Below are 23,078 nucleotides of genomic sequence, written 5' to 3'. Positions count from 1 at the left end.
CTAAGGTGAGCTTGCCTTGGTTTCAGGGTATCTGGTTGGGAGCAGGTTCCAATTATTGTGCTTCCAGAGCATAGCCAAATCAGTTCACCTTCCACCCAACTGCAAGTTCCCTGGACCTGGCAGCCAGCTAACAGCCTTTCCACTAAAACCTGGGCAAGGTCACCATAGACTGTATAAGTAACTAGAGTTCCATGACCTCATAACTTTGCCAAATGGTTTCAATCTTTTCAAGTGAAGTATTTATATTTTTTTCAATTGATTATGCAAATAAGGTCCTGATTTGCACAATTTGTCTCGGTTGATCATCCTCTCTATCCAGGAGGCACAAATCCAAAGTATGAAATCCAAAGTCTTATCGTAACAGAGGCTATTGGAGTGTTTCCTGATTAATTATGTAAACATGAAACTAATTTGCATGATTTATGTCTAATTATGTTCACCTTCACTTAGCTCCTTAATGTTTAAAGCATAAAAATTACCACTATGGAATTATTATATTTTCTCTTTAACTATGCAAATGAGGTCGTCACCTGCATAATTAATATCTATTGACATTTTTCTCAGTTACATGTGACAAGTTTGAAAGTCCTATCATGGAACGAAGTGTAATTATAAGTTTCCCTCATTAATTATGCAAACTAGCTGTTGATTTGCATAATTAGTATTTCATTATGTAAGGCATCACTTAGGCTATCTACTTACAAAAAATCATGATACATCAACACGTTCAGATTTTCTCATTAATTATGCAAATGAGGTTGCCATTTGAGGGACGAACCCTCCTTTTTTTGGAAAATTGATGCGCGTGCGGATGTCATCCATACAATCAAATCAACATGGCCTAAGTAGATGTTTTACAAGCAAATACATGATAGATCTGCATTAGATTACAGTGGGAATTTCAACAGAACGACCTATGACACGTTAAGAGCCTCTGTTTGGATAGCCGTTGTACAGGTTCCTTTGTCTAGTGTAACGTCACGTTTGTTTCTTCCGTTTCTGGGCTTACATCGTCAAACCATGGATGCTCCTCACATTGGCGTGATGTTGGTAAGTTGCCGGACTTTGTTACCGGCCACATAGTTACAAAGTAAAGAAATATTGCTTAGTACAAACAAGGAGGTTCCTTGGTACAACACAGGCTGAACATAAACCAGTGTTAGCTAAGGAATGCCGATGTTTATCCTGTACTCTGACCTAAAGTTTACCATAATCTTTTTAAATGCGTGCGCCACCTAATGCAATGGCGTATTGAATCCTTTCTAAATTTGGTACTGACAGAAGACGACCAAGACCCATGGCTGGTCTGATGTGGCCAAAGAGACTGAAAAACGTGATTTAATGAATACTAGAGGCTAATGAACCCTCTAGTCAATAATGTGTCGTGGGGGTATGTCGTGTATACATGGGTCATCAGTGTACCCTCCCACACAGAGTTGACTCACGACTCTCGGTAATGCCTTGCGTAATTGCCATGAGAGCCAACCCTGTGTGGGAGGCTAACGTGCGTACTGTTCGAAACGTACAACACAGGGCAGGAACATGCCTCAATGTTGTCAATAGGTTTAATAACGTTCTTGGCTTGAACTTGAAGGCGTTTGTATGGATGATTGGTGTCATATTACATGTCTGACGTCACTCGTCATGTTGGGATAAGGTCATTCTGATTCAATGCTATTCTCCAAGGAGAGGTTTCACTGGGGGTGGGGGTGGGGGGTAGTAGTGACCGGGAATTCTAATCAAATACAGCTGCTATCTTTAAATGACGCCCGACGGGAAAGGCACAACAGTGGAAGGCCTAGGACTAGTAGGAGCGGTGTCTATCTTTCATTCAGATCACCAGTGCATGCATTGAACCTCATTTTGGCGACGCCCCAGTGGCGAGCCTAATAGTATAGTGTGCGTCCGTTTGTCCGGAATTCCCAGAATCGGACAGGCATGTCAGGAATTTATTTCCTGCGCGTGCGTAATTGCATCATGCTAGTCTGCATTCCGAAGGGGATCCTAAGTAGCCGAGTGTCTGGGAGAGTGAAAGTGATACTCCAGCCAAGGCGAAGATTAGTAGAGAACATCTGGATTTGTCAGCTCGTTAGCAACCAGACGTTTGAGGTGACGGAGTAGTCCATCAACCCTTCAAATGGCGGTTTATACCACTGGCAGCGGCACAGTGGGCCGGGCGCAGTCGTCCCCACAAAAACACTGATGTTCACTAACTTGACATAAACGAAGGACCGAGAGTAGGGTATCCTTTGTTTTTTGATGCGTGAAACCGGTTTGCTAATGCTACCGATGAGGCTATTAGTGGTAAAACTAACCTGCTTCCTAAGTTTTAGAATGATTCCTGTTACAGGTTGCGCTGTCGTTCTTGACCACCAGCGACGCAGTGTTGCCGGGCAACCCGAAGGTGATTGACATGACCTACACATTTGACGACACCACCATCTACTGGCCCACGGCAAAATCTTTCAGGCTGACGAACGTGTTCAGGAACTACACAGCTGGAGGGTACTGGTACGAGGCTGCTGAAATGGAGGCGGCAGACCACGGGGGTACCCATCTGGACGCGCCTGCGCACTTCAGTAGGAACAAGTGGAGAAGTAAGTACTTCAATGATATGTTTACGTCAGATATCATGAATATAGCCGCCGCCATCTTGGTGGTGTGGGTAGATCCAAGATGGCAACCAATATCCAAGACACTCAGAACGCTCGAACGAACATACAGCTAGTATTTCTGAAGAAATCGTTCATCTACGATAGTCTAGTGCTGTCTAAATACGAATAGCTTTGTTTTGCATTTAAAGAACTGGTGTGTTGAAGTGGAGAGATGAAAACACATTTTTTCATTCATATATAACGCACGCGTCTTTATCTACCAACATGCTATTCATGTAAACGACTTCCTGCAGCGGACGATATTCCCATTGAGCGGCTGATGGGACCAGCCGTGGTGGTGGACATATCCGCCAAGACAACTGGTAATGCGGAATACGAGGTAACCCCACAGGACTTCCAGGACTGGGAAAATACGCACGGCAGGATCCCCGATGGCTGCTTACTGTTTGGTAGGTAATAAATTTAGTATCGTAACCAACCTGTTCTATTCCCAAAATTAGTGTCGAATATTACAATCATCCCTAGCATTGCTCTATCCTCCGATGCTTACAGAAATTTTTCGATGTTTCGTTGATTTGTGTATAGCAATAGAGGCTGAATTTGATGCTTGATTAGTACAATTGTATATTTCCTTGCAGTAAAGACCGGTTGGGGTAAGTATTGGCCCGACAAGAGGCAGTACCTCGGCACAGACACCAAGAACACGTCTCTACTGCACTTCCCTGGAATACACCCAGATGGCGCTCGTTGGCTTGTGCAGAATCGTGGCATGCACGCTGTTGGTATTGACACGGCCTCTCTTGACTACGGACAGTCCACTGTAAGTACTAAACATTGTACCGCGCATTTCTCTACCTAAAGTCATCTTTATTCTTAACGCTTGATGGAAGAACACATTTTTATAAGAGTAATAAGTATGCCAACAGAGTTATTTTCTTTGTTTTAAACCTTCAGACATACGAGTCGCATCAAATCCTGTTCGGAGCCAACGTGCCAGGGTTTGAGAACGTGGCCCACCTGGACCAGCTGCCCACGAAGGGCGCGATCGTGTACGCCCTGCCGATGAAGATCGGAGACGGCAGCGGGGGCCCGGTACGGATGATCGGTGTTCTCGGTGGTACAGTAGGGGCAGCGGGAACAGCAAAGCCGATGGTCGGTCTCATGTGTTTCCTCGCAGGGCTGTTCTTCACTCTTCTTCCGTGATCTAACATCCACGGGGTTGGGATTGGAAGGCTTCGGATTTTGAATCGGCTAAAGCTGGATGTAAAATAGAGACATATTTGGGTATATGTATCATAGAGCAATTTCAATTTATCATTTTCGCCTTCTATGTTATAATGCGCAATATGACACACAAAGGATACGTTTGTTATGCGTCATGTCTTTGCAACACAGTATAAGATTATATGTAACATCTATGACAGCGGTTACGTGTCTTGGGCACGCTACAGAAAATAAAAAAATTCTAATAGTCTGTTCCGTGTATGTAAGATTCTATGTCACTACGGTTGGAACTATCTAATCATTGCTTTGTGACTGTCTTGTAGAATTTTAGGAATTTAGTTAAGTCTGGAATCTCTGTTAAATATTGCAACTGAGATGTATGATACAGCTTATTCCGGACACTACTATGAACATCTGTAAGTCTGCATTTGGGATATAAAATTTTGACCTACGAATAAATGTATTCATCTTACTTCACCTTTATGTTCTACTAAATACGTGAGGGTGACTTTACGGAAGCAAGTCTTTTCTGCGAATTCATAGATTTTAAAGTCTTAATGTATTTATTTCAGTTGGTATGTCTTAAAACTAATGATACTAAGTCAGGAGAAACTTGTTTGATGTGCTGGGTATTTGTTTAGAGACGACGGACAATTAAACGTTTCCAAGTAAATCACAATTCTCTGAAGTTTTGAAATGTCTTTCCTCTGGATCTCACAGAAGCGGCGTCATCTACCTCTCTGATCAGTCATTTTACCTGTAAGAAATCGTAGCGGGTAAACAGCATCAGTGGTAGACGATGATGTCTAGATAGGTCGCAAACATGATCAAGGATGTGATACTGGCCATGGTAAGAACCTTTACCTACAATAACAGCTACTATGTAAAGAAAACGGCGTGTATCATGCGGGGCATACTAAACGACATGCAAAATTACATACGAATGCAGCGAAGGGATCGATTCGTGAGTTTTGGCTGCGAAGGTATCAACATTACTTAGACTTAGACTTAGTAGCTCCCACGTCGTGCGACGCATGAGGCAGTTAGAGTATTCCAGCACGCCCTGTCTGCAGCCAGTCTCCACACATCAACATGACCAACCACAATACCTCCTTCAGGAGGTGACCCTCCTTGTGGTCCTTCTTAGAGATAACAACCTACTCTCCAAGCAGAGGTTAGGTTCCGGCTGTTTTTTATAAGGTTTTTTAGTCGCTTTTATCTGGCATTCTATTTTGTATTTGTATCTTGTATTGACAAAAGAGCCTAACCTCTGATTGGAGAGTAATTACAACCACGATAAAAGAACAATAGGTGACGTTTAATGACCTTTGACATGGACTGTTGACAACACTAACCATGGTGCACTAACCCACCCTAACCCACATTGTCCTATTTTATTGGTCGGGGATATAGGCTAAGTTAGTTCGGATGCTTTATTTTCCAAGTCAACATGTTTCGCTTTGATTGATGTTTCGTCACAATGTGACCTCTGACATCTTAATGGCTTTTCTCAGTCAGGTTTCTGATTGGACACTCCTTGCCTTGCCCGAAGGTCCGACAAGTTGTTTTTAACGGATGTCCAGGTGTCTTCTAATTCCGCTTCTGGTCTTTCATCGTAAATCATGGATGCTCGTCACGTTATCCTGATATGGGTAAGTTGATGGGTTTGCTACTCAAAAGTACCTTAGTTACAGTGTAGTTACAACACAGGCTGACTATTGAATGGTGTACAATAAGGAATGCCGAAATTTAACCCCGTGGGCCATACGTTGAACAGATCCTGGCCTGCTGGTCTTGAAATGCGTGCGCATCCCAATGCACTAGCGTTTTGAAATCATATCATTCTACTTTCTTCATGCTCCTTTTGTTCATCTTTCCCGCATAGAATACCACCAAGACCATTGAACGACCCACCCACGTCCAGAGAGGCCGGGGGACAAAAACGATAGATTGACATACTCTTTAGCCGCTATGAATGAATACTAAATTTAGTTGTTTTGCCCAAAAGTTTGGATTTAGTCTATCTGGTTATGGTAGACTATTTGAACACAAAAGGTGAAGGCATCTGAAAGGGAAGGGATATGACACAATGCAGCGTTACGCGTATACGTTGAGCCTTGCAGGCCAGTTTTTCCTTGGCCCATTTGCCCATTTGTATGGACACTTGCATTGTTGGTGTCACATTGCTAATGTGAACGGGTGGCTGACAGTTCAGAGCCTCAACTGGATTCTTCAGCGGCTCGGAATTCATACATTTGCATTGTAAAGTGTGTTAGAAATTACTTGATAATGGTATGAGGTCATGGAACTTAAGCTTGCGATGACATGTTCAAATGAGATGTTAACATAGATAGAACAGTGACATATGACACAACAATGTTTACTAGCTAGCCTGGACATTCTGGGCAAGCCCAGGCGCTTTGGCTTGAAGGCATTTGTGTGAATACAATACATGTCACGGAGTGACAAGGTCGTTCGTGAGTTGTTACCGACCGAGAAGGCACGAAAATGGAAGGCCTGAGAGCTGGGCGAGGCTAGATTTTTCTTTCAGATCACCAGTGCATGTAATCTCTTTTTCTTTCGCTGCCGTCCATTTAGGACCATCATGTGGCCTTGTCAACTTTGCCACTTGTTACCTCCATGAGCAATGGAGGTATAGTTTTTACCCTGCATGGATCGTTTGCCAATGCCTGCAAAGCTAGCGATGATTTTGATTTACGGCAAAACTAACCGGTTGCATCATTTCTAAGTGCTAACATTTTTCTTGGGTTTTGTCAGGTTGCGCTGTTGTTCTTGACCACCAGTGACGCAGTGTTGCCGGGCAACCCGAAGGTGATTGACATGACCTACACATTTGACGGGACCACCATCTACTGGCCCACGTTAAAGTCTTTCAGGCTGACAAACGTGTTCAGGAACTACACAACCGGAGGTTTCTGGTTCGAGTCTTCTGAACTGGAGGCGGCAGAACACGGGGGTACCCATCTGGACGCGCCTGCGCACTTCAGTAGGAACAATTGGAGAAGTAAGTCATTCAAATAGATGACGTCAGAGCGCGTGACGTCAGAGCAAGTGCCGACATGTTGGTATGTTGGATCGATCTAAGATGGCGACTAGTCATTCGGAAAAACACATACTAATGTGATTCTATGGGAATCATTTATTACCCATATTTGCGTGACGTCAGAGCAATGCCTCCATGTTGGTTGGGAGCATAGATCCAAGATGGCGGCCAGTCATTCGGAACGCACATACTAATGTGATTCTGAGGAACTTATATAATAGCCATAGTCTAATACTCTCTGAATATGAAAAGAACAGTTACACCAAGAACATTTCTTACATAGCATACGTCTAATACGTTTAAATGGAATAATTAGCAAATGAAACATCTTCCTGCAGCGGACGACATTCCCATCGAGCGGCTGATGGGACCAGCCGTGGTGGTGGACATATCCGCCAAGACAACTGGTAATGCGGAATACATGGTCACCGCACAGGACTTCCAGGACTGGGAAAATACGCACGGCAGGATCCCTGATGGCTGCTTACTGTTTGGTAGGTATAATTTCGTAACTTATTTTATTCTCAATATTAGCATAATTAGCAGGAATTACAATCATCCTGGTCAATGCAGCTACCTTCCATCCAATGCTAAAAATGCTTTGCTTTGAGTGCAGTAACTATGATTCCTATCTTAATGAGTACAATGAGGTTATATGATGATTACAATAAATTCCTTGATGATTACAATAAAGTATTGCATACTCCCTTGCAGTAAAGACCGGTTGGGGCAAGTATTGGCCCGACAAGAGCCAGTACCTCGGCACAGACACCAAGAACACGTCTCTACTGCACTTCCCTGGAATACACCCAGATGGCGCTCGTTGGCTCGTGCAGAATCGTGGCATGCACGCTGTTGGTATCGACACGGCCTCTCTTGACTACGGACAGTCCACTGTAAGTACTAAAACATTGCACCGCGTATTTCTCTACCTAAAGTCATGACCTTATTCTTACAGCTTGACGGAAGAACACATTTTCATACGAGTTCTACGTATGCCAATCGAGTTCTTTCTTTTGTTTTAAACCTTTAGACGTTCGAGGTGCATCAAATCCTGTTCGGAGCCAACGTGCCAGGGTTTGAGAACGTGGCCCACCTGGACCAGCTGCCCACGAAGGGCGCGATCGTGTACGCCCTGCCGATGAAGATCGGAGACGGCAGCGGGGGCCCGTTACGCATGATCGGTGTTCTCGGTGGTACAGTAGGGGCAGCGGGAACAGCAAAGCCGATGGTCGGTCTCATGTGTTTCCTCGCAGGGCTGTTCTTCACTCTTCTTCCGTGATTTGCACCCACAAGATGGGAAGAGTCCTCACTTTGTAAGGAAGGGTACAGCTTGATACAAAATAGAGACGTATTTGGGCATATCATAGAGCATTTCAGTTTATTGTTTTCGCCTACCGGTACATGTTATAATACGTAATGTGGCATATAAGTGATACGTTTGTCATGCGTCATGTCTTTGCAACAAATAGTAAGAACATAATAAGTTTATACGTAGCATCAATGAAATCAATTGAGTATTGGGTCAGAAAATCAAGCCTCATAAGAATCTAATTATGTTACTATTTCGTGTATGTATCAGAACTATCTAATCAGAACCTTACTATTTCAACAATAGAATTAGGTTACTTTGTTAAATTGAGTTTGGATTTTTTGTTAAATATTGCAACTGAGATGTTTGGTTCAGCGTATTCTAGACATGGCTGCTCTGAGTATCTCTAAGTCTGCATTTGGGAGACGCAAGGTACACTTTTGATCTACACTTAAATGTATTTTTTCTTGCCTTATCTTTATGTTCTACAATACGGCGAGTCTTTTCTGTGCCTTCATATTACTTTACAGTCTAAAGGTATTTCTTGAAGTTAGTATGTCTTAAGGAATAGTAATACTAGGCAGGTGAAACTTGTCTGCTGTGCTGGGTATTTGTTTTGAGACGACGGGCAATAAAACTTGTCCAAGTAAACGACTTCCCTCTGTAGTTCTTCGCAAAAACGTCATGCCTCAGTCTGACTGTACAGAAGCGGCGTCCTCCACCTCTCGGATCAGTCCTTTTACCTGGAAGAAATCGTAGCAATGTTTCATCTAGCGGGAAAAGGATCAGTGAGAGACGGTGATGTCTAGGTAAGTCGCAAACCTACGGCTCTCTCCTAAAAACATATGTTAGGACTTACTTTTTACAATGACACACAATAAAAAGTTGCTATAGCTACTTTAGGGCACTCTGTCTATACTAGTCTATCTCTTCCTCAGCATGGTAAGTCAGACTTGGTCTTGGAGTTCGTTTGTAGTGACAAGAGAGAGTTATCTACAAGTTGAGTTAGTGATGTGCCTGTTTGTGTTCTGATTGGATAGGAATTGATTCCTGATCAGCCTCCTTTCTTTTCACTTGAACCAAATCTCAAACTTCATATTTCCCGCCCATAAATGTAAATCTATTACTTGATCGCCCCTTGTCTTCCAACCACAGACTACAGCCCATCTCAATGTCCGTATGGAAACACATACTCACCCAAATGTAGAACGCGGCGGCCCCAGCGCTCACATCCCTCACCACGCCCAGGTCCAGCCCCTCCAGCAGCAGTTTGGCCTTCATGGCCGTATCCATGGTGATGGCGCTCTGCTCGCACAGCTGCACACGGCGCTTCAGGCCGTCCTGTCCGGTCTTACCCATCAGCGCCTGGAGAGACTTCCAGTCCTGAAAACAACGTCATATTTCACTTACCTCCACGTTATAAGCTTACACGCATTTCTGAGAACTACGGATTTAAAACAAATGTCTGCATGGAACTTTCCTTGACTGTGCATAACATCGGCAACGTTAATGCCAATAGAAAATGGCCTATGGAAATGTGTTTTACCTTATCCATTCAGCAATAGGCAGTGTTACTACAGTAGTAAAGTGGTTATAAAGCACCCCCCCCCCCCACACACACACACACCCGGCGAAGACTTGAATATTACTAGTAGTTAATACAAGTTCATGAAAAGTGCCTACTAAAATGTCCGATTCTTGGTTTCCAAGCAACAGGAACGTGGCCGACATGACCCTCTCTACGGCAGGAGGTGGGTGCGCGTAACTTCTGATTTCTGTGGAGAGAGACGACAATCAGGAAAGTTAAGTTGTACATTGGTAAGATGACGAATACTTTAGTAGACTTTCCCGTCAAGCGGTTACTCTGAAATACGTGAGAGTGGATATCCAAGAATAAGCCTAAAAACCACTCTTACCTGATACTGTGCTTTGGTTCATCTCCAAGATCTGGTGACGTAACGACTCGAGACGCGCCAGGCTCGCGATGACGAGTTCCGCCTGCTCCAGGAGGTCCGTCAGGTCGTGCCGGTGGGGTGCCGCCATGGACAGCGCTCTCTCCAGGGGGTCCCGCCGCCTAGCGGAGATGGCGTCACGGAGAACTGGAGAAGGTAATAGTGAAACGATATCATTAAATTTGGTTGTACCTTCGCTAAGAAGGTTTTGTTTTTTGGTGTGTGCTTGCGTGTGCGATTGTGCTTGTTTGTTTGCATTTGTCTGTCTGTCTGTGAACAGCTGCTTGCCGCAACTTGTACAAAACCTGCAACATTTGAATTAAGATAACAGATACAAAACTGAGTTGTGTAAGAAAATACATAATTATGTACTTGAAAGACAAAGACAATTGGGACCATCCCAAAATATGACCGGTCTTCATTAACCCTCAATGCAAGAAATGTTGAAATTGAACAGTTGCTGGAATACGAAGACAGAGTTAGTACCTTGTCTAACGTGCAGCATCTCCAGTGCTTTCTCGGCGCTCTTGAGGATGGGATCCTCCGCGTTCAGCCCCAGCGCCCTGTACTCCTCCATCGCCGTCAGCAGCCGCTTCCTGTTCCGGGACCTGATGGCGTCATGGAGCTTCTTCCGCACGGCCATGTCTGGGAACATAATATATATGCCAGGGTGTACTCTTTCCCCAGGCTATTAGTTTTTGAACATATATCACTGTTTTTTTAAGTTGACGTCAAATACATCTGAACAGCCATCTTGGACAGGTAGAAGGTGGACCCTCTGTATCTTTGCTCTGCCTGAAAACCGCATTATATGCCACAGGTTGAAGGGTGGCAAAATTGTTTTCATACATTACATTTTTGCAGCATAATCCGGCACGGAAAGTCATGCAACCCGAGAAATAACATTCTTAACGTATAGGTCTTGTGCTAAGTGTTGCTGTCCTTGGTGCTGAATCGAACATTTGTTGTCATTTGAGTACATTTTAGTTGATTAGCCTTTTGAAACACAATCTTAGACATGATAAAGCAACGTGAATTAAGTTTGAGTCCTTCCCGCATCACATAATGCACAGATCGGCGACCATCTCCCTTTCAATGTCCCTTTGGCCACACACCTGTGTGCAATCACTCCAGCAGGGGCAAGTCCACTGGTAGTGATGTGTGTTCAACTAAATTCTACTATACTATTTTCTACCTTCTGAGTGCTAAGCAGAGAAGGCAATAACGACTCGGGCAATGCACCGATTTGTGAACGTCTCTCTAACGCGTTGCGGAAGTTAAGGCTGGACTGGTACCTTTTGGTTGGTCGACGATAACGTCCTGAAGGAGCTTGACTATCTCCACCTGACTTGAGTCCTGTAGGGAGTCCCGGAACGCCAGGAAGGCGTCCTCTCCCTCCCTCCGTACCGCGCGCACTACCGTCCGGTTAGCCGCAGGGGGGTTCAGTATTACCTGCAGGCAGACCGCGTTGAGTAAGTTTATTTGCAAGTTCGCGTCCGAAGGCTAATATCAAGTACAATGGCCTGGGAATCATACATTTGGTTAAGACATAGGAAACATACACGTGGTAGAGGCGTAGGAAACATACACGAGGTAGAGGCATGGGAAACATACATGCAGTATTGACATAGGAAACATGCATGTGATACAGACGTAGGACGCATACATGTGGTAGAGATAGGAAACATACTTGTGACAAGGACAGTGATTCAAATCATTTTAACTAGCTAGAGATTAATTCAAAGACTTGCGTTGAGTATAATAGAATGATCAAAGACAAATGGTAAAAAAGGACAAGTCATAACAGTTATATGTATATGAAAAGTTTGCATAGAAGTGCAAGCCGCAAAGTAATTTGCCAAAGTGTCTACTCTTGTTCTGTAAGTGTTCACCACTTCCTTTACTTGATTAGCGCAGAAAACATGCATATGCGCATACAGATGTATGTGTGACTCACATTTTCCCTACAGCTCAGCTCTTCTCGTTCGGTCAGGATGTTTTCCCTCACCAGCCTGGGAACGACGGGAGTAGGGTCCATGTCTGCCACGATGGCCTCCTCGAACCTGTTCAGGAACCCCTGGTAGGCCTCCTCCAGCCCCTGTTGGGCCTCCCTTCTCTGCCACCTGTCTACTGCCTTTCTCAGCACCATCGTCTCTGTTCCACCCTTCTGGTCTGTCTCAAACAGTACAGTCCGTACTGACGAACTGCTGTCACCTGAAGTAAGGCGTCAGAGAAAATACAGTTTATCGTGAAAACGTCTGATGCACCTGCCAATCATAGTACCGTAGCTGCATTGTAACAAAAAGTGTCTCGCTATGACCACTACCTCTCAGATCCCATATTGTACATGAAAGGAGTCCAGTGAACTCACTCTGGTGCTACGAACCCTAGAATATAAAGTATGAAGCTCCTCAAAAGTTCAGTGTGCGGCTAGTTCAATAGCATACAAGCAACAACAAAGCAAATACATAGCTTCTTACACATTCTCTGTAATGATGTAACAATCCACAAATTTTCTTAGAAATGTTTGTTGTGGCCCGTAGGTCCTGTATGGACTCTACTGATAGTTATTCAACTTACCGACTCTGTATTCCAGCAGCAGGGAGAATTTGCGGTCGTCTTTGCTGAACTTGGCAGCCAGCGTCATCGGCTTTCCTCGGTCCTCCTCGTCCGGCGGCACGGTGACCTGCCCCTCCCACTGTCCTGCTGCCGTCTGCTTCAGGTGGCACAAGAAGCCTAGAAACAGCGGAGAGCAACATCGTAATGAGACAAAGCGATTGATCACCTGCAGGGAATACCACTTTGAGGAACACCATTGAGACTGTGCTTATGGTCATCAAATTCTCCATGACAAAAAAGTATGGTATGTCTAGTAGACTTTGTGAGGTCTACTAGGCAGTGTTTTTATTATCATTTATAAACAATGGGTGTTTCCATAACAGTTCTGTCCTTGCAACCTACCCTGGGTGCTATCCAGTTTACTCGGAGTTTCGCTGCCCTCTCCTTCGGGCTTAAACTCCTCGGAGCTCTAATTTTAAATTGGCGGGCTGAATGCCTTGGGCCCCCGAATAAACTGGGTAGCTGCCCGATCCTGTCTGGCACCCAGGCAATTATAACCAAGCCTTACGGCTGTAAGGTGATTTCAAGATGAACAACATACCAGTCTGTAACTAACACAGAAAGATAGATTGCCTTCTCTAGGCCCTATGGGGGTATTGTTTTACCTGTTGAAGTGATGACGACGACATCATAAGCCCCGGGCACTTTGACCTTGTACCGAACAGTTTCTCCCATAGGAAGTGTTCTTGTCAGGGGCTGGTCAACACGAAACTCCGGCCTCCAGTCTTCCAGCGGTCTCGGCAGCAGGGGACATCGCTGTACCCGACTCATGCAGTCAAACAGGTAGTTGACAACGCAGCATAGTTTGTCGCCGTAACTCGTATCCTTAATGTACAGAGAGAACTTGTAGTAACCATTGAGCGGCAAGAGAACGAGAGCAGTAGAACAGTTTTCCTCTGCAGCACTTTCCTGAACGAAACAATAGTTTTTACAGTCTTTCTCTGCTCCGTTGTTCCAGTGGTTGAGCGTCCAGGTCAAAGCCACTGCGTTTGGGTTTTCGAAAGTCAGGCGTATTGCACCGGAATTGCACACAACAAGAGGATCCGCGTGAGTGACGAGTTTGAGGTGAAACTCGGTGAACAGAGGAAAAATCGGACCCCAGCAAGCGTTAGACACGCGCGGAAACTGTCGGACGTTCTTAGGCGCCATGCTTTCGCAATGTATCAAGTAGTTCACAACATCAGTGCTGGGTTCTTCGTCGTCTATCTCCTTGCAGAAGATCTCCAGGCAGTACTGACCATTTTCGGGCAAACGGACAAGAAACGCTCCTTTGTTCCCATTATCGAGTGACCTCACACACATGTAGTACGACATGTCTTTTTCTTCATGTCTGAACTGACTGAGAAAAGCTACTCGTATTGCAGACGACAGTCTGATTTCAACTTCCCGGGATCGGCAAGGAATGTAGGCGTCGGAATGGCTGTCTGTTGAGAGTTTAAGGTCACGAAATGTGGGCACGTTTTTGCCCCACTGGTCGCCATTGACAGAAGGGAACGGTTCGCACACCGGCTTCGTGCCTGTGCAGTGGACACAGTAGTTCGTGACGTTTCGCAGACTGCCTTCGTGGCCGAGCTCTTCGGCAAACACAGCGAGCCGATACCAGCCTTCCCAGGGCAGCCGGAGCCAAAACTGCGCCTCCTCTTCCTGCGTCTGACGAAACACGTGGTTGCTGAAGTCTATCTTCTCTTCAGCGGTCTCCCATGTGAGCTTGTGAGACCACACCAGCGGTCTCTTTGTGAAGATTCTGATGTCCACCTCTCCTGTGCTGGTCTCGAAGAACGCACTTTCGTTTGGTCTCACCGATAGCCCGCGCTGCGTAAACAGGGGCTCGATAGGTCCGAACAGGCCGTTGGAAACTTCTGGAAATGGATCAATGTCAGCTTTTCCACCTGTGACGATGTAGCTGCACAGTGGTGGAGTTTCGCCCTCTTCCTCGCCGGCTGCGTCTTGAGCGTAGATCACCAGACCACAGTTCCCCACTTGCGAGTTGGCGATGTGAAACGTGACCACCCCGTCCCGTACCTCGTGCGCGACGTTCCGTAGCAGGTGCCCGTCTTGGATGCTGTTCTCGTACAGCTTAGCGCTGAAGCGGAGATCACGTGATAGGGCAAAGTGTACCTGTGCCCTGCCGTCCTTACAGGTGATGGTAGATGACCGGTGAGATATTGGCACCACACCCTTCTCTAGCACCTGATTTCCCGGTCCCCAGTTCCCCTGCCACTCCGGTACGAGACAGTTCGCAGTGTCACTTAGCGCCTCAGCACAACTTATCATGTATTTACAAACAAACTTGTTACTTTTCTCCCCCTCAACTCCGACAAAAATGTCCAACAAGAAGTTTCCCTTCTCTGGTGGGAAGGAAACGAACTTGACCGCGTCTTTCTTCCGCGATTGTCTGACGAATCTGTCAAGATTGACCCCCCGCCATTTTGTTCCGTTGTCCGCCATCTTGAAATGGTGTGTGAACTTGACTTTGTTGTGATCTTCTGGCCTGAAGCCGATATAAATGGTAACTTCGCCATCTGTCGTTTTCAGCAATCCTTGGTGATGACTCAACAGTTTAAGGTGATAGGAGAAGAAGTCGGGCCAGCATTTCACGTGAGATTCAAAGTCTGTTAATGAAATTGGTTTGGGCAGAAGTTGCATGTCGTCCACATCCGGGTAATGAGAGATGATGTAGCGGCTTGGGTCAGGTAAGAAGTAGAACTCCTCGACGGAGTACACCTCTTCTAGTTCCTCCATGTCGTCATCGATCATGTGATGAGAACCCCATGATGTGTCTATGATACCCCATCTGCGGAGAGTTGATAGTCAACAATCAACACACAAGCCTCACCTATGGTCTATGCAATGCACCTTGTCCTTCGGGAAAATCTGCTAAACCGGGCTGAGGTTTCAACTTTTGTTCGTGCGGCCTCTGACGTACCAGCTGTCAGTAAGTCAGAAAATCGGTTTTACTTACAGAAAACATTTAGGAGATTCTTTAATTGGCTGACAGGTTGTTAGAGGCCACGCCCACATATAGTGGAAACTTCTCCCCGGTTTAGCAGAGCTCTGTGTAGGATAATGAGATGCTCCGGCCGGCGGTAAAACGATCCAGTACAAAAAAGGGCCAGCTAAAAAGTGCATCATGAGCACAAAAAAAAAGGCGGAAAAAAGGCCCAAAGAGCCTGCTATGGAGGCCTTACTAACCTGTCATCTATGAGAACCAATGTCCAGCTGCCTCTGTGGTCTGTTCCCTCTAACGACGTCCCTGGCAGGCAGCGCACTCCCTTGGTGTAACCATTCACAACCTCATACCGCAGGCCTGCATGGCTGTCGACAAACAGTTAACAAACAAAAAGACGGTTATGGGGGCTACATTTGAGTATGTCAGTTCTTTGCTGTTAGTTTGCGACACGTGATAAAACGTCTGTAGTTAGTGTAATATTTTAGCACCTAGATAGCTCGGTTACAACAAGTAGGTCATGTGGAAGAAGGCACACATTCTTCGTCTGCAATGATATACATGTACACCTGTTTGTAGTTATGCTCTTCGGGGATGAAGCTGTAGAGATTTTTATGCCTACAAAATTTACAATCCGTGTCATTACCTACCTGCATAGTTGACTGAAGAGAGCTGAATGAAACTCTCTCTTTTCTTTGATTTCCTTTAGGTGCCATTCGGGCGAGTCCTCTTTCGGTTCGGACGTGAACTGCATGTTGACGATGTCCTGGAAGGTGACCCATCTGAAGATGACCCTCGCCTTCTCCAGCTCAGTCGTACACGGCTCCGTTAGATGTCCGATTAGAGAGGAAAAATTTTCAATCATCGACTTTGGGGTCTACAGGATTAAAAGAATAACAGCCATTTTAGTTATTACTGTCTTTGTAACAGGGTTATTCAATTATTCACAATGCCATGTTTAGTATATATTCATTTATAACGCAATAAATATGCAATATATACATAACAGTCATTAGTTAGCTTAGTACCTGCATCGCGCCACATTTCTGCTCTGGGATAGTGTGCACGCTTGGAGTTTGCCATTGGGTTGGGTTAGCCAAAACCCCGGGCCGTTAGGACAAGTAAAGTCACATTTTCAGTTGGTCTAAGCACTATAAAGTATCGATAATGCCGGAGCGAATATTTTGCTTGGACAAAACTCTGGCATGACACCGTATTGTCCCCCTCAGTATCATGGATCATCCATATGCATGGACACCGTAAGGAAAGTGTTGACTTACCTTAACAGCATAGTCATCTATATCCTTAAAGACCGTGTTTTCCGTCTCGGATGAGGGCATGTGGATCACGTGTTTCGTTTCTCGGTTTGTGTCGACTATTGCATACGTCATCAGCCCGTCAGGTGTAGGTGTCGTCTGAGGCTTGTCGTCATAGAGCTCGCAGATGGAGCAGGCCTTCTTCCACCCCTGGCGGTTTTCCGACGGAACTGCAGGCATCCAGTCTTTATGTAAAAGCTATCAAAGCGATTTGCATCGTTATTTTGCAAGTAAGAAACCAATAATAACAAATGGAGAATAAAAGACCTAGTTCAGTGATCATCACGAGGTAATCAGTTCTTCAGGCTATATGTTTAACACAGTGAGTGTTTGCCAGTTTTTATCCTCTTAGAGCCTGCCCTACTCAAAGTATATGTACCATACCTTAAACGGCATCAAAGACTGGTCATAAAATGATTATACATGTATATCGTAAAGCTGGATACAATCAACGTGACAGCTTCTATGAAGCAAGAGCGAACTCCGATAAAATGGGGTGTGTCAAAACCCTATATTGCTTCATCCTAAATAAACAACACAGATGGAAAAGAAACAGGAGAATAGAACATTCCCTACACCTTAGCGAGAAATTTTCTTCACCCACCTTGCGAGCTCCTTCAAGTGAGAAGATTGTCCCATTTCCTGCACCGTCTTCAACTCCATGCCCAAGTGGTCTCTGGGAAAATATTTTATTCATTGGCCACTGATTGGTTAGTCAGCCAGTAAGTAATTGTCTGTCGACGATTCCTCCGTCGTAAAGAGAGTAGAAGGGATGAAATCTATCCTTAATTCAGTCCCAACCCATCATACCCTAGCTAGGGTGATATCCTAGCCCCCCTGGGTCCCTTTACCATTTTGTAAGGATCAAGTAAGAGAGGCATCCAGGATAAATGTACCCCAATCCTTTTACAAAAAAGAACAAACAGAATATCCACTGAGTCCTAACCACATTACTAATATCCGAATGACCCATCTATAACTGAAGGCAAAAGTAACTCAAGCAATTAGATATAATATGGAAACGGTCAGACCTTTCAGACAGCACCCACTGTCTTTCGTCAGTGTCATCCTAAACTGTTACCTTGCGATTCTTATTTCCTGGATCTAACCTTAATCTACGATCCACCTATAACTTATTGAGTTATACAATTCGCCACCGAATAATATTATGACTATACTATACGCCACCGAACGCACGACATTCTGGGTGAAGGCAGTGATGTTATGACCTCACCTTTGCAGCGTTGTCAGACTTTGCCATGTCGAGCGAAGACCCGCAGCCCATATCGCGAGGAAGACGTCCACAAGGAGAAGTGAGGAGAACACTCCCTTAAAGAATCTCTGTAACGAAGGAGGGATGTAATTAGAGCTTATCAGCTGTATCACGTGCGCTGGAGTATGAAATACCACGTTAGAAGAGACCATATGCACCGTGTATTGTCGTCGTAAAACTGGACCGAAACTAATGGAGTAGTTCTGCATTGCGATCAAATCGCCAGCAACGACCATATTACAATTTCTCAGCGCAGCAGAAGGAGTACACATGTTCACAATAACAAATCATGCTGAGTCTGACTGTTGTGTGCCTAAATGATAGGTTGGTTTAGTGACCAAAGTGTCGTTGACAAAGCGTAGGGTTACTTTCCTCTACCTTAAGGTCGTCCAAAATAAACATCGTGACAAGAGATCACGACTGAGAGGAAAAAGTAAACTGTCGTCTGAAACGGTGCCTGGCCGCCACTGTATACTTTGTACCCCAAACTGTTTAAAGCTGAAGCAGCTGTTGTCGTCGCACTATGTAGTTGAGTTCAAAAACCTCAGAAAGCTTGTTCTTAGCTCGGTGAGCTTGATACAAAGTAATCATTGAAGATAAATTCATGGTCCGCACTTTCGCCGGTAAGTTACAGATAGTCTGGATGAAAAAGTCTAGGCTTACATAACCAACGTCAAATGTCACACAGAGACTGCGTTGAACATGGCAAAAAATCAGTTTGAAAACGATACACGGTTTCTGAACTGATTCAGGGTAATCATATTGTTTAACGTGTCGGCTCCCATTCGCTTTGGATGAAAATCAGAATCTATGTTTGTGACAACCAGAAGAAACCAGATGACTTTCTAGCCCAAACTATCCCTTCTCGAGAACAGATTGTAAACAGACATTGTTGTGTCAACATGCAGTACTTGTCATGTTTGTAAAAAGACGTGTATGAAACACAGCATTGCAGGGAACCACCTTACGTGCTTCTCATAAAATATACTGTAATACTGCGATATTGCGAACATGCAAGTCTGCATCGGCTTTGTAGGACCCTATTGGCTCCGTTCTACTCTGTTTACCTCATTAAAAAAAACATGTCCCTACAATAAACACACTCGATCCCCGATTTATTCTGCCTGACACAAATGGTTTATCGTAACAAAGTGCAGGGGTCATACTCTTGGATCGCCTTACAGGCCACAACACATATGAAAAACAAAACATAACGTTATGGTTCATACACTTTCAAAACGTTCTTTATAAATTCATTACTGCTCAATTTCACTAGAATACTGAAATGATTCTAATACATGTATATCAGAAAGAACAACGACTAAGTCTTCTGAACTTTGACAGAGTGGCCTAAGTTCAAAATAAAAACTCGTTTACGAACCTAGCTCCATGGCGTTCTTACTCTTCGCAGTAGTATCTTAGCGTCAAGGTATGTGTAGGACGCTAAACAGATGAGCACCTAATGTGATTTTAATCAATTTCACTCACCTTTTCTGAAGAACAAGGACTCAACGTAGAGTACGGGGAACACAATATGGACGACCAAGTCCGTTTGACGTCCGGTGTTGTCAGCTAGTTCCTGTGCGTGATTCTGGATTCCTACAGACATAGCTCCGGGTCTTACGAAGCGCTATGGCTGAGTGGGTACTATTCTGTGTATGTGTTATCCCTTCAGTAAGGAGTACACGTTAAGGTTTATACAGCCCCCCTGGCTTGACATCTAGCGCTATGGTAACATGGAGTTCTCATTTTTCACGGAGTGGGATTATATTGCAATGGTCACGTATACATGTCAGGTGTATTGTTTGCACCGGCAGCATATATTAACTGTAGGTAAATAACTGCCTGTTGTTCTCACCCTCAGTTTAAATAGAAGACGTTTTCTGTTCAAATTCTTGAATTGTGAACAAATATTGTTACAGTCCTGGGAATGTTGCAAGATTTCATACTTTGAGATTTACTTTGAAATTCAAAGACATCAAACAAAATATATGCCCTTTTGTTCCAAAAAGGAATGCAGCTGAGTTTTCTCTTGATTTTTCGTTACGGCCATATTCTCTTTTATGTGCACCATGACGGTACATAAAAAAATATGATAAAGGCCGAAATCCTGCAATATTTTATATATGATGCAAGTCAATATCATGGAGTCCTACAACAGGCAAACAAACAACAATACTGCAACTATAATGCCTTCCTGTGTAATCATAATATTACTTAAAGTGTAACTGTTATATGATAAATTTCTCACAGCATGAATTTGTCAGAACTCAAAACTTGATTTAATCAGGATTGACACTTGACTATTGCAGGAAACATGCACGGCTGTCCCAAGACTGCCGGTGCGATCGTACAACAATCCAGGTGGTGTTGATGACGGTTTAACTTTAACGCTCCACAGTTCGAGTCGTGTTCAACGTGGACTTCTTTAGATCGTCCTCGCGCTAAAAGCGTGTCTTTGTGTCCTCCAGTACATGCCACAATGCCCTGTACACAGAGCCATGTAAACAAAGTCTGCGTTGCTAAGTCGTGCAGATACACACGTGTCACAAAGATATTTAATCATTGACATTGCCACCTCACCCCCTTTATTCTTAGTGTTTCTTTTTCAAGAACGAATGTCCGTAGAATTCACACATACAGTGCACGAGGTGATGTCATACTGTCCTAATGAGTGAACTAACTCCCTCACCAGGTTGCACTTATCTGTACCTTGTACCATTGAACTTTGCTCGTCTAAGTTACAAGTACCTTTTGTGCACCGTGTTTACCGTCACAATGGGCAGCTTTCTGGTCGAAGGGTTTCGTATGACGTCGCCTGGAGCAAGTCAGACACATTCTTAAAACAAAGCAGTTGCCTTGGACCTCGGCATAGCTGTGTTACAGTGTGTTACGTGGTGAGACTGCCTTGTCGTGGTTGTTGTTGTGTTTATAAGTACACCTGCGGCGTCCATACGGCTTTCTTGGACCTAATCATTGACGAAGTCGTAGTTACCACTTCAGTGTTCCTTGGGACTAAGGTAAGACACATTTTCTCCGAGATATACGATCCGTTTATGTGTTTTTCTTAAAGTAGTGTAGACAAAAGGGCAAAAAGTAATTGTGTTTTTTGGTGTGTTTGGTAATTCTTACATAGAATTGATTAGAAAGAAACGTCTAGGTGCAAACCATTGGCCTTGCGACTGACGCTGTATACTATGAAGAAATATCAGTCTTGCTATAAAACATGTTGTTATAGAGTATGTGGCAAGCTAGAATGAACTCACACGCACACACACACACACACACACACACACACACGTACACACACACACACACTCACACCGGCCTACAGTGGTACAGAATCTAGAGTCCCTGTTGGAAACTGAATCCTAAGTCAGTGAAGCACTGTATACGTAGCCACATCGAAGGTGCCATGATTAAAAACACGTTGCAACTGAATTCTATTTTACTGTAGTAAAACATACAATTTGTGGCCATGGACGTAATTAAGGTGCTTGATGTGACAAACGTTTTACTTTCGATAGGTTTGGAAAAGTTAACCCCCCCCCACAATGTGTCTCAAGCACGTTAAAACAGGGAAGGGCTAGCAACCCAAAGTTAGGTGTGACAGATCGTTCAGTGTAATATAACCAGCTGCTGCCGCACCGCGTGCCTGCGAAGCTGGTGTGTTACGCCGAAGGGCGATTATACGGCCGGCTATATAGATACAGATACAGATACAGAACCCCTTCCTGTAAAAACATACCCTGGTACAGATACAGCAAGGATCTTGCCACCCCATGCGCCACCACACTCAAGTTAAGGTGTGTGGCTGATAAAAAGTTTGTATCTAACATGGTTTAAGGTTCTACTTCCATAGTACGAATGTGTGTGTGTGTGTGGGGGGGCGTTGTTGTAGATTTGCTAGGTGAATATTTGTAATGTGGACGGAATAGGATTGCATGATTATCACATGGTTTCACATGGGGTCTTGGTTAGACCGATCAGGTGACAAGGGGCTGGGGGGGGGGGCATATCGGGAGAGCCACACAACAGGATCAAACTATATGAGATAGATTCAGTGTTGGTGGAATAAACTCGGTATCATGCGACCCCAGAAAGACACAAGGTAAATACGCCTAATGGCGATACTGTATTTACTCTACCACGGTGTACTAACACGAACTTTTACCTCGTGTGAACAACAACCAATCGGATAAGTCATGGTACATAGATGTCTTATTACAAAGATTTTTCAGATCTAGTACATGTACGTGGTGTTCATGAATCTTTGATAACGTTACTACTGGCCTGAAGTGTAGATCATGACTTACATAGTATCACTAGCACCGCTGTGCCGCTGAGTAAATACGAATGTTATCCTAGCTTTTCAGTGGTCTGTATCTGTATACCTGTATGCCTATAATCATGTTTTCAAAAATTCACCCATAGAAAGTGTTAAAGATGATTTTGTACCTTTATCAGTTTAAGGAGATTGTATCTATCTAACAAGCAACTCCTGTTGTGTTTGCGTCAGGGTAACATAGGACACCAGTATGGGCTGTGGTGCGTCTACTCCCGCCCAGCAGAGCCAGCTTGTCCCCGGGATGGTTCAGTACCCGGTACCGTACCCGTCTCCGTATTACCAGGTACGGTATACACAATACAGCCATTCAATCTGCATATGTCACGTTATGTATAATATTCTACTCTCCAAGCAGAGGTTAGGCTCCGGCTGTTTTTTAAAACCTTTTTAGTCGTTTTTATCGGGCTT

The 23,078-nt window shown here is 44.4% G+C and overlaps 3 protein-coding genes across 3 annotated transcripts in view; 2 read left to right on the top strand and 1 right to left on the bottom strand.

Moving 5' to 3' along the window:
- Positions 1-815: 815 nt before the first annotated feature.
- On the top strand, positions 816-8,861 carry LOC118420038. The gene is made up of 9 exons (XM_035826744.1): positions 816-1,050; positions 2,351-2,597; positions 2,909-3,064; positions 3,254-3,435; positions 3,570-3,815; positions 6,618-6,864; positions 7,242-7,397; positions 7,618-7,799; positions 7,937-8,861. Exons 1-9 carry the CDS (start codon positions 850-852, stop codon positions 8,183-8,185), a joined length of 1,866 nt encoding a protein of 621 aa, XP_035682637.1. The 5' UTR covers positions 816-849; the 3' UTR covers positions 8,186-8,861.
- On the bottom strand, positions 8,271-20,058 carry LOC118419454. Its single transcript, XM_035825831.1, has 15 exons — positions 19,811-20,058; positions 18,284-18,390; positions 17,654-17,725; positions 17,014-17,247; positions 16,384-16,610; positions 15,979-16,101; positions 13,392-15,580; positions 12,748-12,903; positions 12,125-12,381; positions 11,463-11,619; positions 10,654-10,812; positions 10,132-10,314; positions 9,899-9,990; positions 9,413-9,598; positions 8,271-8,958 (listed from the first exon to the last, which is right to left on the bottom strand). The coding sequence occupies exons 2-15, from the start codon at positions 18,332-18,334 to the stop codon at positions 8,905-8,907; spliced, it is 4,140 nt and encodes a 1,379-aa protein (XP_035681724.1). The 5' UTR covers positions 18,335-18,390; positions 19,811-20,058; the 3' UTR covers positions 8,271-8,904.
- A 2,778-nt stretch (positions 20,059-22,836) lies between these two features.
- Positions 22,837-23,078, top strand: part of LOC118420037 — an 8,196-nt gene continuing 7,954 nt past the window's right edge. The window contains exon 1 of the mRNA XM_035826743.1: positions 22,837-22,953. Coding sequence (XP_035682636.1) covers positions 22,861-22,953 — 93 coding nt within the window. The 5' untranslated portion in view covers positions 22,837-22,860. The remainder of the gene's footprint in view (positions 22,954-23,078) is intronic.

This window comes from Branchiostoma floridae, chromosome 7 (genome assembly GCF_000003815.2).
Source record: "Branchiostoma floridae strain S238N-H82 chromosome 7, Bfl_VNyyK, whole genome shotgun sequence".
Classification (NCBI taxonomy): domain Eukaryota; kingdom Metazoa; phylum Chordata; class Leptocardii; order Amphioxiformes; family Branchiostomatidae; genus Branchiostoma; species Branchiostoma floridae.
The sequence above is the reverse complement of the archived record's forward strand: the minus strand, read 5'-3'. Positions and strand labels throughout refer to the sequence as shown.